Source organism: Phalacrocorax aristotelis, chromosome 3 (assembly GCF_949628215.1).
Source record: "Phalacrocorax aristotelis chromosome 3, bGulAri2.1, whole genome shotgun sequence".
In the NCBI taxonomy this organism is placed as follows: Eukaryota; Metazoa; Chordata; class Aves; order Suliformes; family Phalacrocoracidae; genus Phalacrocorax; species Phalacrocorax aristotelis.
Window position 1 is genome coordinate 77,603,780 of NC_134278.1, and position 16,772 is coordinate 77,620,551.

Here is a 16,772-nt window from a genome sequence, read left to right on the forward strand (position 1 = left end):
GATTGTGGTTGTAAGTGGGCAGCGAGAACTTCAAAATGTGGACGTGGACTTAGAGCAAATCTGCTAGTGCTTCTTCAGTGGGCAGACCTGAAAAACGTGAAGGAAATGCTAGGAATTGGAATAATTCTCCTTCCTCAAGCTTCTATATACACCCATTCCTCTGCAAAGACTTTTATATACACCCTGCCCAAGCTGACAGCAAAACTCTAGCATTGAAAATGCGCTTCTACGATGGCTGATACCTCTGATGAGGTCTAGTAACTGATACAGTCATCTCACATACCTCTAGATCAGTGAAAAGCCCCTGGTTGTTCTGAAGTATGGCATACATGCAATGTGCAACGGTAACTGCATGCTTCCAGTTGTGGTAGGGCACACGGCGATAATTCTTCTTTACAGACATAGTAAATCGGCATAGCTTTTCAAGTTCAAAGCTAGAAAGAAATTAATTTGGTCAGAGACAAGAAATAAGAAGAGGAAAAATAACCAACAGAGGAAAGATGTTCTTTGATTTACTCTTCGTGCTAGGATTGACCCTCATTGCAGATGACTCATTGATTACAAGAGTCATTCAAGTTTTGGCAAGGACAGAGGAGCATGGATACCTGACACTGCTCTTAATTAAATCTAGAAAGTTCTGGAACATAAGTCAAGCTACTCAGCTCAGGCAACACAACTGTATAACCTTCCCTACTCCCAGGAACTTGAAATGTGGTTTCTTTAAATCGTTACCTATATAATCTTCCAAATAGTGAAACTCTGCATCTAACAACATCGTCTGTGATCAAAACAGATAATTAGAGGGTTTTATGCAAATGACACAGAAGAAATAATAAAAAGCAGTAATAAAGTAATTGTTATGTTTGACTTATGCACTCATCAGAAACACCTCTGAGAGAGTTCATATTCTGTAGTACCAGAGCTCTGCACAACCTTTAATAGACTTTATCTACCAACGTTCCTTTGAAACGAAAGCTGAATACTTTTTGTTTACAGATGGGAAATTCAGGCACAGATTAGATGTCAGGTAACGTTTTCTGAAGTACCTAATCTGAGCTGCCCAGGGTGACAAGGGAATATTACACTTGAGCCCAGAACTGAACTGAAGATGCCAGAGTCCCAAGTCACTGACTTTTTTGCTCATAAACAGATCAGTTTTCCTTTGTTCTCATTTTCCCCCGATACTGTGGTTTGACTTTTTTTTTAATTCCATGTTTTGATAATTTCTTGAGTATCTCAGGGAAGTGGTATTAACGTTCTAGTTTTGCAGTACATGTGGGCTGAGAAAACAAAGCTGAATGTCTCTGACCTATATGCAAAATGTAAACACACCTACTATATGGAGCCGGTTAGACAGAAAAACATTTCTACGGTTGTGTGCTGAGCAAGGTAATTATTCTTCTTAGCCTTAGTTTGACATTAGTAAAAATGGAGGCATATTGTCTTGCAAAAAACTTTAGGTTTTCTTTTCAAATTCTAGAGAGTTAAGTCAGACAGCTCTAGAACAATTGTTAGAACTACTGTTCAAAATAGTACATCATAATTCAGAATATCACAACGGTCACTTCCATCTACATCCAATATCAACTCTATGGTTACTAGGGGATAGTACAGTGTAGCCAAAGGGAATATCATTATCAATGATACCATTATCATTTCTTTCCCATCAAAGTTACTCCTTGAGTAGACTGGGGGACAGAGAGGGAAAAGAACAGAACTTAGCTGAAAACCTGACCCCCAGTCCTGCATCCAGAGCCACTCAGTCAGGAATGGAAACAGGTAACTACACTGAGCAGTAGAGAACTGTATTAAGAACAGTCACCCCCTTTGCAGTATTGAAGAAGACATGGGAAAGACACCCTCAGTTTTGACTGTATGCTTTGAGGGCATGGAGATTCGTGCAGATACTATGATGAAACAGTCACCAGCAAATGTTTCCCAAATGTTGCTCCTTTTTGCAGGGAGGTACTTCCCCTTTCAGTTGCCCATCTGTAGCTTTTTTCTGTAATTTGGAGCAGCTCCCTTCTTTCAGCAATGGGACATACTTTCCCAAGAGACTACTGATCTTAGTAATGATAATGGACACTGAGAGAAAGGACAATAAATGAAACATTTCATGTGAAAATCATCCACTTCCATAATTAATGCACAATGATGCTGGTAACTGATATATTTTAGCAAGATAAGATCTAACCTTGGATTATTTTACCCATATACTATATTAATTTCAGCAACTATATATTTTAAAAATCAGTATTCATGGACCTTCCCTCCTTTTTGGCAAGAGTGCCTTTAATATCTTCACCACCTTCTGTCTGAAAAGCAACCTCAATCTCAGAACCAAACAATATTTCTATATATTGGAAGGACAACTGTTTGGATGATATCATGAATTCTTTTGCTTGGCTGTTCCCAAATTTTATTAGGTGAAGACTAAGAAACTGGGACAATAAATCCAGCCTGCTTATTGCAGCCCTGTACAGGCCAGACATAGTAAATACACTCCAAAGGAAATAAGACCTTGGAATTAGAAAATAATGATCTCAAAATTCCATAATAAACAAACACGTATATAACACAATGAAAGCAATGAATCATGTACTTCATACCAGGCTGTCCCACAGGACTGGTGAACCATGTAGACAAATATGGCAGGCCAGACATCCTCATATGGACTGATATCAAAGTGATATCTAAGAAGAAAGTTCCAGCTTAGTAAAGACAAACGCCTTTTCATTCTTACTAAAAGCAAGTGAAAACAACTAGGTAATGTGTATCAGACAGCATTCACTTGTTTCTTCATATACACAGAACACTGACTTTACGGCTATATTTTCCAGCAATGTAAGTTAATACATTTCTGCTAAGGTCAATGGAATTACACTCAGAGAATCATAGCATCGCTTAGGTTGGAAAAGACCCTTATGATAACCGAGTCCAACCATTAGCCCTTGGTTAGCCTTTGGCTTTGTTTAGTTAATAGAAACATGAATCTTTAAGAATACATTCCTTAAGTAATGTACAACAACCTTTGTTATACAGGGATGATGAGGGCTTTACAGGCACTCCTACAATATTCCAGACTTTCCTTTCAGGAATTGTAAAGCTGGTGTCTCTAATGATATATCTACTACTGGCTTTTTTTTTCAATAATTTCTGTCACAGATTTGGGGACATTCACTCTAATTTTGATGAATGAAAAAAATCAACTTTTACTGGCTAATAGAAATTCAGCCCAAACTTAAAAAAATCAAACATTTCATACCACTTTGTTTATGTTTCATTAGCTGAGGACTTCTCCCCTCTCCTGATATCAACATTTAGGCCTAATATTAAGGACCCACTCAGCAGAACTGTTTGTCCTTTGATTATTAATTAACCCCTTTCCCTGCACGGGCTGTGCTGCAAGTCTTCTATTTACTTTCCATCGAGCTCAGCTGAACGCTTGCGTGTACGTGGCATACTGAACAGCACAGCAGGTACAAGAGAGCTGAAGGTAGCTGAATTGCTTGGAAAATGGTTAAATGCATTCAGATTCCTCAAGCTAAAGGATGTTAATATAATTTAGAATGAAACCTGTCATCTTTGCAAGTAAAAGCCATTTGTGCTGAGGAGGTAGGTTATATAATACCATCTAACAAAGCACAAGAAATTGTATTGCAAAGAATAAGCTTCTATTAGGGTGTAATCCTGCAAGCTGCTAATACTCTGGCATTCAAGCAAATCACTTCAGCATGTAACGAACTTTACCTGTAAGCAGACCCTGTTAAGCATACGCTTGCATGCCTTGCTCTCTCAGAGCTACAATGCTCAGTGCCTGACAGGAGTGAGTGAGCTCTGGAGATTAGGTTTGCAAAGACAACTTGGATTTTGTGACTCAATATCATAGAGTCCTGATTTTAGGCACTTGGTCACTACAGTATAATTTATTGACCTGGGCCAGAAACAATGACTGAAAAATGAGATGACTCCCAGTGTTAGCACTGAGCAGGGACTGACTGATAAAAACAGATAGAGGTACATCTTCAGAGGTCCTTGAGAGTTGAAACTGAATTATTTCAGAGAAAGCCTAACAGGCTGGATGGGAAGTCCGCCTCCAAATTTAGGCTAAAACTCTAAACTCTAGCACCTGGGATTCAAAACCTCAATTATCTTCAGAAGTTTGGAGATCTGTATCCTTTTTCCCCTCCTTCAAGAAACACAAGCAGATGCACAAAACACACAGCCCCCAGAAAAGCCCCCAAAACCCCAAATCCAACCCACTGCCCCCCCCCAAACCAAACCAACACACAACCCAGAAAATCCCAGGAATGACCTGAATCTTTTGTTCTAAAACATATGTAAGGGATGAGACTACGCATTGGGTCTTAACTACTGATGTTCCAGCTCAGCCTCCTCTCTGGCTCTGACCTGTTGGTGACTTCAGACTATCAGAGAGAAAGCTCGTCTCTACAATCCTTAGATATAAACTCATACTTTAGCAACTACAGTAGCTACCCATGCCTGAGGAAAATGCTACCATTCTGAGTAGGTATTATTTTACATTTTTGATAGATACATTTTGTTCACAGGTCACTAAGTATAACTATGCATAAGAAAGCCAGAGATAAACCCCTGTGATTTTGGGATAGTTCAATAATAAAAGTGCTTCCTACAAAACCCTCCACTACACTTGGAGGGGTGGTGGTAGTTGCGTGTGTGAACAAAAAAAATAATCTTTTTCACAGACTGATGCAAGATGCGATTGATGCTATATGAGAAAAGTACTTACAGTTCAATTTCTTTATAAATATGTGGAGGCAGTGTACAGTGCATGAGGTTTTGCCACTCTTCTGCTGTACAAACACTGTGGTAGGATAGCTTTTCCATTGTTACACGGTAAATACACTCTGAATGGCGAATTCTGTGATACATCTGAAAAAGGGAAGTAATTGATTAATGTGAAATTTTAATAAAGGAAAAAACATGCCTTTATTCAAGCACTTATTCTTAAAATACAAATCTGCAAAAACAGTGCTTTTGGCTGCTCAACTTCACATATTAGAAAAGCAACAGATTATTCAAAATTCAGTACTTCTGGAAAACCAGGCATTCTATCACATCATTCTGCATCTACTCACTCAGGTAAACATCTAAGGCTTGGCTGATTTTTCATTGTGTCTGAGGTCTCCCAAGAAAAAGAATCAAAGTTCAGATCTCAGACCCTTAAAATATGCTAACAGAAGGAAAACTGGTAACAGAGCACAATTCACAGTTTGTGCCACTGCATGAATTCGGCTAGTAATTGGTACAAATAACTGCTACCTATACACAGTAAGAAGTACATGAGAAGTTTATCATACTTAGATTACTACGCAATAATAGTGAAAAATAAGTGCAGTTAATTACTGAGAGGTTCAGACAGCTATTGCAGGCACGGCACGGTTTGTAAACAAGTAAGAACACAACAATTTTGTTAGTAAAGATAATCTTCTGGAGTGGTATGGCCTGGATGGCAACATTCACCATCTAAAAAGCGTGAACTCACACACAATTGACTGATTGCACAGTCCCAAACTTTACAGAATGGTAGGGGTTGGAAGGGACCTCTGGAGATCACCTTGTCCAACCCCCCTGCTTGAGCAGGGACACCTACAGCAGGGGGCACAGGAACGCGGCCAGGCGGCTTTTGAATGTCTCCAGGGAAGGAAACTCCACACCCTCCCTGGGCAGCCTGTGCCACTGCTCTGGCACTCTCACAGGAAAGGAGTTTTTTCTCATGTTGAGCTGGTTCATTTCTATGCAGGCCCTTCTACTTGCCTTGAGTCATGTGGAACAAGGTTAAGTAATTGTTAGGCTACTTTGCTGCCCCAGTATACCGACAGCATGATGTTGGTAGAATGGCTTAATGTAAATCACCAGGCTTAACAGGCATTGCATTGTATCTTACCTCCCATGAATATGACTCATTAATTCCGCATTGCATTTCTATTGCATTTTTGTGTGTTTTTACTTATATAGTAATGATCATTAAATTATTTACGCTTCCTAAAGGAATAGTAATTTTTGTGACAATAAAGGATTTGAAAACAAAAATAGCTATCTACTCTTATCTAGAAGCACAGATAATTATGATTATATAGCACATCATATAAATGTATAACTTGATACCTTTGAATACTAAGCATCTAGAATTGACAGAATACATAACATCTCCATCCCCCAGTTAAATTTGTAAAACATGTGATCTGAATTTATGAAAGTAAATAAGAATCATACTTTCTAATGGGAAAAAGAAGACAGACAGATATCATTCACACTTCAGAGCTTGAGCTCTCAGTTTAGCTACATGAAATTGATGGATCCAGAGAACAATTATTTCAGAAAGCGTCAAATGAATCCCTATCATCCTCTTAAAATACAATTAGTCAGCAAAGAATTCAATGATTCCTTCTTCCTCACTAATGAACAAAACAGACTTATGAATCACTTGAATAATCTGGAACATCAAAATCTTTAAGTAGGATTCTAAGCCTTCCCATTATAACCAACAGCTTATAAAACTGTAAATAAAACTTACATTAGCACAGTGTAAGGCTAAAGCACAAAAGACTGCAAACATTTTAAAGTTGTTCTCATCAGTTTTAGAGAAGGCACTTCCACTTATTTTGTTCACCATCTGCACAACACCTATTACACTTCCTCGGCTTACAATAGGCATGCACAGGATATTTCTGGTTGTGTAGCCTGTGTAGAGGTCTACTTCTCTGGAGAGTCAGAAAAGAGAAAGGAAAAAGAGAAAAGAGTTAATAATATTAATTAATATCTATTTCTTGATTCTCAGAAATGTTGAAGTACATTATACTAAATCGTTTTAAAGTAGATGTAATTAGTACCTGCAAGAAGTTCACCTCCAAAGCTGCCAAATATTTCCATCTACTGTGTCGTATTTAGAAAGAACTTTTTAATACTTTAATCTCCATTTGCAAGATAAAGAATTAATACTTCCTCAAATGTATAGTCAGCTTATTCATAAAATTAAAGAATACATTCAGGTACACAGGCATGCTATTTCTTAGTGAACTTTTTTTCCTCCTCTGAAACTAACCAGACCGCAGGGAGGCTAATAAAGAAAATCAGCAACAATCTACCTAACTGGGCAGAGTTCCGTAACATTGAAATAACTAGATCTTTCTCCATTATATTTATATTTGATAAAAAATATACTTTTTATTTGTATCTAAAAAATATCTCTGGTGGCTAAAGCATTTAAATAGGTATGTATAGGTTGTCTCCTCACCAGAGGATCACAGCTCCGTGAATGTATCCTAATATGAAATTTAAGTAGTAAATTTAAGTAAAAAGTTTGCTGAGCTATTTTCCCGTCTCACGAATAACATCCTACCTGTTAAAGCGTGGATCTGCATAGGCATCAGGGATGTTAAGGACTTCTCCTGTTCTTGCCACTTGACCAGCTATTCCTTTTTCTATAGAAAATCTGCAGAAAATAAAATTGTGTATTAGCTACAATATGAGCCACCTGGAAAAACGTTTTTCCAGTGGAGTCTGTCTTGGGCACGGTAATGGATATTTGTTCCCAACCAGCGTCATTTTGATGCTTTTAGGAGAAAAGTCTCACAAAACAACAACTAGTAATAAATAAGAAAATAAAAAATCACATACTAATAAATACTTTCTGAAAACATTTTTAAGAACTACATAGTTTAAAATAAAAGATGCCATAATATGACCATTTTAGTGACAAAATTTCATAGCCTTCAATAACCCTGTGGGTTATGCCTAATAAGCATGACATTTGTACAAAACCTGAGACTTGTGTTTACCTTTATAAGCTATTATTTTTATCATTGGTTTCACATATTCATTGTTTCTTTAGACACATCGTAGGCAATACGGAGCTCGTTTCTTCAGGGGGGCAGGTGGATTTGGCAAAATAAACTTTGGGAAAAGACCAGTGGAAATTTCAAAGCTAAACATAATATGCATTTGCCATGTACACCTCAGAATAGCTAGCTTGTTTCATCTCAGGGTGTGCAGACAATGCCATGGTACTAACTGCATCCCTTAATCACCACAAGAAAGTTAAACGCAACAAATATATTCCGGAGTTGAATCAGAAAAATATAGAAGTCTGTCTTGCGATGAAATAATTTTCAATTCTATGACATAAACCAGTTATGACATACAAATACAAAAGAATTTGTGGAGGAAAAATAAGTAGAAAGAATAATATGTGGAACACTTCCATATCTAAATGCACCCGGATAATATCCTGTCCCCGCTGAAGTTAGTGACAAAGTTAACAGGATTTCACCCTGCACACCTGATTTTAAGTTAGTTTCTTCTGTTGCTTCTTACAATACACACACCACACCTACTTAAGGCTCCTTCCTGATGACTGCCTGACTCAGTGTCATTTTCTTACAGATATTTATGTTGTATTTCTCTTTCAGTATACAGCACCCGTGAAATGGCTCACACCCTTGCACTCAGAGTCAACATTTCAATAATTTTCATACAGAAAAGGCAGAAAGATATAAGCAAGACAAACAATTATCAAGAAGGAGTAAGAAAGCATATGTTAAAGCAGTCCACCTTCTACATTTTAAACAACCTCCTTGCTTGTCAGTATGTAAATTGCATGAATTTTGACTCCTTCCACTCTCACTTACACAATGTAGTAAGTGGGAGTAAGTTTGCCTAAAGGAGACTAAGTGAAGACATGAATCACATCTCATATTGGCCCAGAACTTTAAAAGTATAAGCAGGAAATGAAAAAAATTCTGAGAAAATCTACGCTGAGTATTTTAACAAAATTTTAGTGCAGGCTATTTAGTCATACGCTTCTTTCTTTTTAAGAAGCTGCAGGTTTAAAACCTGTGTGTCTTTGAAAATCTCGATCTGTATCTATTAAGGATTCAGAATTTTTGAAAAGTGAATATTATATTTACTTCATTAAAAAAATGTGCATATGTGTAAAAATTGCGTACCTGTGACATGGAGCAGAAATACATATCAGTTTTAGGCAGAGAATCATATGTATTCATTACAAGCCGGTATACATTTTCAAATTCACCACTTTAAGCATTTTTGAGAGTCACAATTATTTAAAAGTTTGAAAATACTCTAAATTCACATAAGAAAAAGCAAAACTAAATTACTGGACTTGGAATCTTCAAAATCAATGACCAGCCCATATTAGATTCTACACATGCCTAATCCATCTGTAAGTATAAATTGTGATTTCCTTGCTTTGGATGTGCTTGAATCGCACAAATTTCAATTCCTCTTGGGAACCCTCTTGGGAAAAAAAGTCCCATATTGGCAGACTATGGATTAGGTGCACCTTTACCTGCACCTTTACCTACCTCAGAACACCTCTGTTTTTTTCCCAACATGATTTCCAAAAGGACCGCCTCCGGAAGACGGCATTTCCAGGAGTGACGTTATAGCTTCAGAGACGTTGTTTCGATGGCACTGCAATGTCATTCCCAGAAGTACTACCTTCTGGAGGCGGGTCCTGGTGGGAATGATATCACAGTATGACAAGTATTGTCAGGGTACCTGCAGATAGGCACAGAGACTGGGTAATAAAATGCCTGCACGTCCGTAGTTATAATGAAACTGCATTCTTCTGCTAGCTACTCTTACCTTATTTCTTTGGTCTTCTTGAAGACAGGTTTCCCATCATTTTCTTCTCCAATATCAAAAAGGTCTGAATACAGCTCCTTATTTTTGTGGTCAACCTGGAAGAGTGCACACCTATCTGCATTCACCAGGTTTTTTGCATATATCTATAGACAAAAAACAAAACTAGAGTTAATGCTCATGAGTTAGACAATCTTCAGTCATTTATTTGATAAAAACATAAGTTCCTAGAGGATAAAAGTTTTGAGAAATTATCCAGGAGGAGTATCCGCCTTCACAGCAACCTTTCAGGATACAATTAAAAATGAAAGTGTGTCTTTTATTCAGTATTTTTTTGTAAATTAGTGTTATTTTCTCTGAGAAATGCAGGAGTATCTGCAGAGGCTTGAATGTTCACTGAAATTAATAAAACTTTCCTATTACACTGCTTTTCAAGTACAATGAATGTTTTTCAAAATGGTACTATGCTTACATATTATTCACCTTTACTTGATTTTAAGTAGATAGCATATCAAGACCTAAGAACATTTTCGCTTTTAGTCTTTATCTTCAATGCAAATATATTGGTATTTAATATCCATTAAAGAAAGACATGACAGAGAGGCTAGTGCTTGTTTCTAAAAAAGCTAAATGTGCCTGTAATACATAACAATGACCAAATAGGAAAGATTAGAAGTGTCGTTATGGATTGCCCTATGGAGCAGTATAGGAAATGGCTGCGGCCTCCTGAGGCTAGGGACAGTTCTTGCACAAAAGCTGAGACTTCAGAGTCCTACGTGAACTAACCAAAGCCCACAGAGTACCATCCATAGTCAAGAAAGTACCACAGTACAGCAACAGACCTGTACATACTTTGAACCAGCTAGTTTTATCTTAGCAAAACTAACTGCCAGCCAGCAGTGATTGTCAGAACAGAATCTTGTCCTGCGAGCACAGCAGCTCTTCACTGAAATGTTTCTCAGACACATGATGGACTTTCTGAGAACAAGAGGAAAGAGCGAACGAAGTCAAACGAGGATCACCATGTTATCTTAAGATGCTGTACAGTCGGGTTCAAGAACCTGCTCTGTCCAACTCAGATAGGTCTCCTATGTTTCTTATCTGCTCAGGAAGTATAGTAACTGTATGGTAAAGCATGATCTGAGGTGGATTTCGCTCAACTTTTTAAAAATTTATTTAATAGCTATCTAATTATTTGGCCACAGAAGAGGCTGACTACATCGTGGTGGCATGTCTTAAGAATTCTCAAGACTTTCATATGAATGAACTAACTCCTCCCCGCCCTTATCTTTCAAAACTAAAACCAAAACCCTAAAATATTTAATTTCATATTAATGCAAATAGGCAATTGTTAGACCTTGGCAGAAAAAACCTATGAGTCAAATCATTAGTTGGGAGACTCTAATCCCGTATCACATGAGCTGTGTAATGGGATCTGCAGAGAAACCATCTAGACCAACTCTACAAAACTCCTGTACCGACAGAATAGGTGGCTGGAAAGATTCTATTGCTTTCTACTCCGTTTGCCCCATCAGAGCAGTAGAAAGCCAGGAGACTGCAAGCTAAGAGGTAACTTTTGTGAAATATTTTCCACTTAGAGCATTAAGAAGTTTAAAGATCTTGAGCACTCACACAATTTATTCCTTTGCTCAGAACAGAGTGAATATAAACTCTGCCAAAAAGGACAAGGGGTCCAGTAAATTCTTTTCTACACCTGTTCAGAAACCGTATCTGATTTCTTTATAAAATCAACAGCAGTGTTGATTTTGTACAATTATTTTGTGTTCTAATGCATATGACTCAAGAACTTACCTCGGTCATGACTCATGTTTTTAAAAAATAACTGAACACTACTAATTGAGAGAAAAAGTTAATGGGATGAGAAAGTCTTACTTCTCTAAAGCCCTAGCTTAAATCCTGGCCAGTGGCTGAAGGGGAATAACAGTACAAAAGGTATGCTTTGCATTGTCAGTAGGGAGGCCAGGGACCACCTTTTGGGTAGGTTGCTCGTAACTACTCAAGCATATTGGTAAGAAAATTTGCAAGGCAACTTGAACTTCTGCTTCTCCTCCTTGCGTCTATATTCAAGAACACCCTTCTACCACTAACTTCACTGAGGGATTTTAATGGAAATAAAAATGAAAAGAATGCTAAAATGCCTGTGCTTTTTTCTTTATTATTACAAGATCAAATCATACTTTAAGTGCAATCACCAAAGGGTGAAGTAGTGAGGCGAAATTGAGTTGCACTCTTTTCGTACTGTGAGACACAGAATAAGCCACATGACGATAAAAATCACACTCCCATAAAATGGCAATAAATGTGCAAATATTTAATTAAATTAATTGGCCCAAGAAACAGCCAACTGCTACAGCTTACAAAGGAAGTTGAGTATGAAACATCTATGCAGGTTAAAATGCAGAATCACAATGCAGCCAAGTGTTGGAAAAGAAGACGAAACTGTAAGCGTATTTTACTGCCAATTTTGTTTTCCACCAGACCTCTATTCATAGGGAAGAACAGGGAAGAATATCAATATTTGTTCCCAATGCCATATATTATATTACACCCGTTCTTTTAAATGTTAAGCTATTTTTAAGCAGTTCATCTAAATTGGAAAACTCAGTGTTCAAAAATGTGTCCTATGTGCAGAATTCTTGACTGTGTACTAACTAGAATAAGACAAACACTGCAGAATATTTTCCATTACTAATTCAAGTTTCTAAATAAAACCACTTTAATATTGTTTGCATTCTAAGTTTGTTGTCTTTGAATAGTCTAGCTAAGAATAACACTGAAGATTGGTGCAAGTACTGGAGTACTGTTAGAGAGTAATTTTTTGAATATATAAATTGAAACAATAGTTTCACAAACCTGATGAAGATTTACATTCAGGAAAAAGAACTGCAGTATGCAATGAATGTGCTAAACCTAAAAAGCATAATTCATATATCAAACACTCAAAATGTGATACAAACAACCAGTCCATACACATTTGCAAGCACTATTCAGGAAATAATTCTGAATTCAAAACTGATTCAGAAAATTATGTTTCTGAACTGTACTTTAATTCATTGATTAGTTATTTCAATGGACTTGGCTTTAGTGGTTTTTATAAAACACTGACTGACTGTCACACTATTTATGGGTTTAAATATTTCTGCAAAGCAAAACAGATGTCAAGTCTTGCACACCTCATTCAGCAACTGGAACAAATATTTTAGGAGTAATGTTTGACCTCTAGTCCTTCCTGCAGACAATAACTTCTTCAGGAGCGTTTTGCAGCATGTAGCAAATTGAATTAGGAAAACAGAATCAATACAACGAGCTGAAATAAAACCAGAAGCCTTTCTGTTGAAATTTTCAAACCTTCTCTAAAACACAATAGTAAATATCTAGTTCAGAGACAGTCACATTTCATTACTTATGAAAGCTGTGAAACGAAGTAGTTGTGACAATGAAAAAAATCAAGCTGATTTTCACCACCTTCGTGCATATAGAGATGTTAATACTGTTCGTATTACGTGTCTGTTATAAACAGTGCATATACTTTAATGATGTAATGTCCTACTTCAAGGAAATGAGAATGGAGGACTTTAATAACTAAGACTAATAAACTTAGAAGTGAAAAAGACAACTTACCATTATATGTTCAAGTAGAGAATCTATTGCAACTATATTATCAAAATATGTTCTGCAGAGAAAGAGAAGTCAGTAAATATTGGCATGTAGTCAAACACTCCTCAAATAGCTGTCATGGGCCCTGGTTTCATAACCACTTAACAATGGAGCCTGAATAGGTGAGGACAGACCTCTGCACCTTGAAAATCACTGTCTGGCTTGCTTTAGCACAAGGGAATTGAGAAATGGTCTTAGCTCTGTTCCTTTAAGCCGTTATCCTACAGTGACAGGATTGTAGAATATTCTCTATAATATGTAGAGTTTTCTCTGTAGAAAAGGAAAAGACTGCCAAACATTGCTTATCATGGATTGAATAGGCCCCTGCTGAGCAACACCAAGAATGTATCAAAAAGCTTTGGCACCCTTTACACACTGAAAATTTTAAAAGAAAAAGTAAAAAGGAAAAGGAAAGCAACCCAAAAGGTTAAAAAAATTTCTTCCATTGATGATGTATGTTATTATCTACGTGATTTCAAAATATCTCACTAGGTTTACGCATAGAGGACTATGTACTGAGAACTAACAAAAACTATGTAATGTAGCTAAATTCATATCATATTATCCAACCCTTAAAACTATTTAAAAGGCAACAATTTGTAAAACTCTTAAGGAGCCTTCTCTATCAACCCAGGTGTAGCATGTTGATGTTGCAGAAAATGACTGATCTAGTGACTTAAAAAAAAAGGGGTATCTCAGTTTCACAGCAAAGTGGTAACTGTCCAAGGACAGTCAAGAACATTGAAAGATAAAGGTCAAACTTATTAGGAAAAGAAGCCTAAATTGTCCACATGCCAAGTCTTAATAACCCTTGGATTACAATGTTCCCAGCAGACAGAAAGACATTGTCCCATGGCCTTGAACATATATACAGCTCAGTTCTCTTTGGGTCTAGTGGAAAGGAAAGATATATAATACACTAGTCTTACATTGTCAGGGACATGAAGAGGTAGAGCAGTGCATACTATGCCCTTTCTAAAATGATACACAACATGTCCCAGTAACATTGCGTGCAAACAATTTCCTCACTGAACAGGAAACTCTTTCCATAAAAGAAAAGGTACAGACCATTTCTAAGAGGAAACTAATTATTTTCTTGCTAGTGCAAGTCTTTACCTACATTAAGTTCATTACGTTGTTACTAAATGATATCACAATTTTGTGGCTCAAAACATCGGGTTTCTTTTTTGTTAAAACTAAACAATTCTAGCAATTGATAACGCTGTATGAGAGGGGTTTTTTTTGACAGGCTAGAAGGGGTCTTGGACAGGCTGGAAGGGGTCCAGAGAAGGGCAACCAAGATGATCAAAGGACTGGGAAGCCTGCCATATGAGGATAGGCTGGGAGAACTGGGTTTGCTCAGCCTTGAGAAAAGGAGGCTCAGAGGGGATCTCATCCCCATGTACCAGTACTTAAGGGGTAGCTACAAAGGCGGCGGAGACTCCCTTTTAACAGGGAGTCACATGGAGAGGACAAGGGGGAATGGACACAAGTTGCCCTTGGGGAGATTCCAATTGGACGCCAGAGGGAAATTTTTCACAGTGAGGACAGTCACCCATTGGAATAATCTCCCCAGGGAAGTGGTTGACTCGGACACGTCGGACACTTTCAAGAGTCGTCTGGACAGGGTGCTGGGCCATCTTGTCTAGACTGTGGTCTTCCTGGAAAGGTTGGACTAGATGATCCCTGAGGTCCCTTCCAACCTGTGATTCTGTGTGTATATTCTTATAAATACATATTAAATATTCCCAGTGTCTGTTGTAATTTTTATCTTAAAAATTTAGAATAATTACAAAGTTCTTTAAAACAATCTCAGTACTATGTACCTAGAGTAAATTGCCAGCCCATAAATTTGGGTAGATTAATCCAGAGTTCTCTGGTAAATCTGTACTAGCTCAGTACAGATGTTGGCAACATAAAAGCACTCTGGAAAGGAACATAATGGTGCAAAACACTGCAGGAAGTGGGTAGCTCTGGCAAGGGAATGATGAGAGTGCCCTTTAGGAGACACACTCTGAACCTAAGCTGAAATTCAAAAGACAGTCATCCCTGAGGGAAAAAGCTAGGAAAAACATCTGGATACAACCAGTTTGCCCTCCTTGCAAGGGACAGACTCATCCCTGCAGTGTATCACTCCCCATTCCAGCTGGATCAACTCAGCTGCCTGCATTCCTGAGCAACAGCAGAGGAATCTTGGATGTCCTCTAATCTCACCAGTTTGAGAATTGTTCATCAAGACATACAGAAGTGTTTGTAACAGCAAAAATCCAACACATCTCATTTTCCACAGTGTCATCAGTCCTTTGTGATGCACTTAGAAATCCTTCAACCAATAGTCTGATAAAACACTGTTAAGCACCCCAGACTGCGATTTACCAAAAGTACAACTCTGGTTTGTGGTTTAATTTATTAGCTATCTCTACTATTTAAAGATGCTAATAGCAGCAACAATGAAAAAGGGATGAAGGAAGAACAAATCACCAAAGACACTAAACCAACTTGGCAATTCTAAGCCCAAGCTTTCATACTCTTACTGTGTTTTCAATTTGATCTTGTGTTTATTGTGACATGAAATTAAAAGAAAACATACTACATGCAGTTACAGTCTTTGAAAATGAAAACAAAGTCTACAGAAAATGCAGGGGAAGAACAATTGTGTGGCAGCACTGATTCTTCAAGTATATATCCCTGAGGTGTGTATACTTAAGCATGTGTGTGCCTGTATATCCACATGTCAAATAAAGAGGGAGGGAAGCGGAAGCAAGCTAAGTAGTTTTTCATAAAGGCCTTTCAAACCTTCTAAAATTGGACATGAAAGGAGACAGCAGGCCTATTTGGAACTTCTCAAAAGAGGGCCATGTTTAACCCTGACAGAAGAGGGGAAAAAAGGCAAAAAAAACAATGCAAAAGACCACAGGAGTAAACAAATTCTGTAAGCTATAATTGGATGTTACATTTTCATCTGCACCACCACAAAAAAAAAGTTTAACAGGTATCCACCACTGACACCCATATCATTTGCTGACATTGTTCCTGTGCTGCAGTTTGCCCACCCTCCGAGGCGTGCCTTCACACACCTGCTTGTGAGCTACAGTGTAAAACATAGGTAGATTGGAAAAGCCATGTTAGAAAAGCTCATCAAAATAAATTGATGAGATTACAGTGCAAATCACACTTACTTTGATACATCAAGCAAGAAGTCATTCAGTTCAGTCTGCTTGGCAAGGCCCCGGCACACCTGGAAGCACAAATCATGTTATCGTTTGCTCCAGAAGAACACTAAAGTCAGAGGGAAACTGAATTCATGCAGTCTTCTCATTTAATATAGATGAAAAAATTTTCCACTACTAGTATATACATATGTTACAGCACTGTATAAAATTAAAAGCTGGTTTTGTGTGCTGGGCTTCAATCTTAGCTATTTAGTTGCTGAGTTAAAACTGTCA

At 37.6% G+C, this 16,772-nt stretch overlaps 1 protein-coding gene across 2 annotated transcripts in view; it reads right to left on the reverse strand.

The window, feature by feature from the left end:
• The window catches only part of PDE10A (phosphodiesterase 10A), a 195,931-nt gene that overhangs the window by 23,651 nt on the left and 155,508 nt on the right, over positions 1-16,772 (reverse strand). For both annotated transcript variants that reach the window (XM_075088069.1, XM_075088068.1), the window contains 8 exons: positions 16,506-16,564; positions 13,291-13,342; positions 9,652-9,794; positions 7,385-7,477; positions 6,560-6,746; positions 4,772-4,914; positions 2,610-2,693; positions 284-434 (listed from right to left, as the gene is read on the reverse strand). In XM_075088069.1, the coding sequence (XP_074944170.1) occupies positions 284-434; positions 2,610-2,693; positions 4,772-4,914; positions 6,560-6,746; positions 7,385-7,477; positions 9,652-9,794; positions 13,291-13,342; positions 16,506-16,564 (912 nt within the window). The remainder of the gene's footprint in view (positions 1-283; positions 435-2,609; positions 2,694-4,771; positions 4,915-6,559; positions 6,747-7,384; positions 7,478-9,651; positions 9,795-13,290; positions 13,343-16,505; positions 16,565-16,772) is intronic.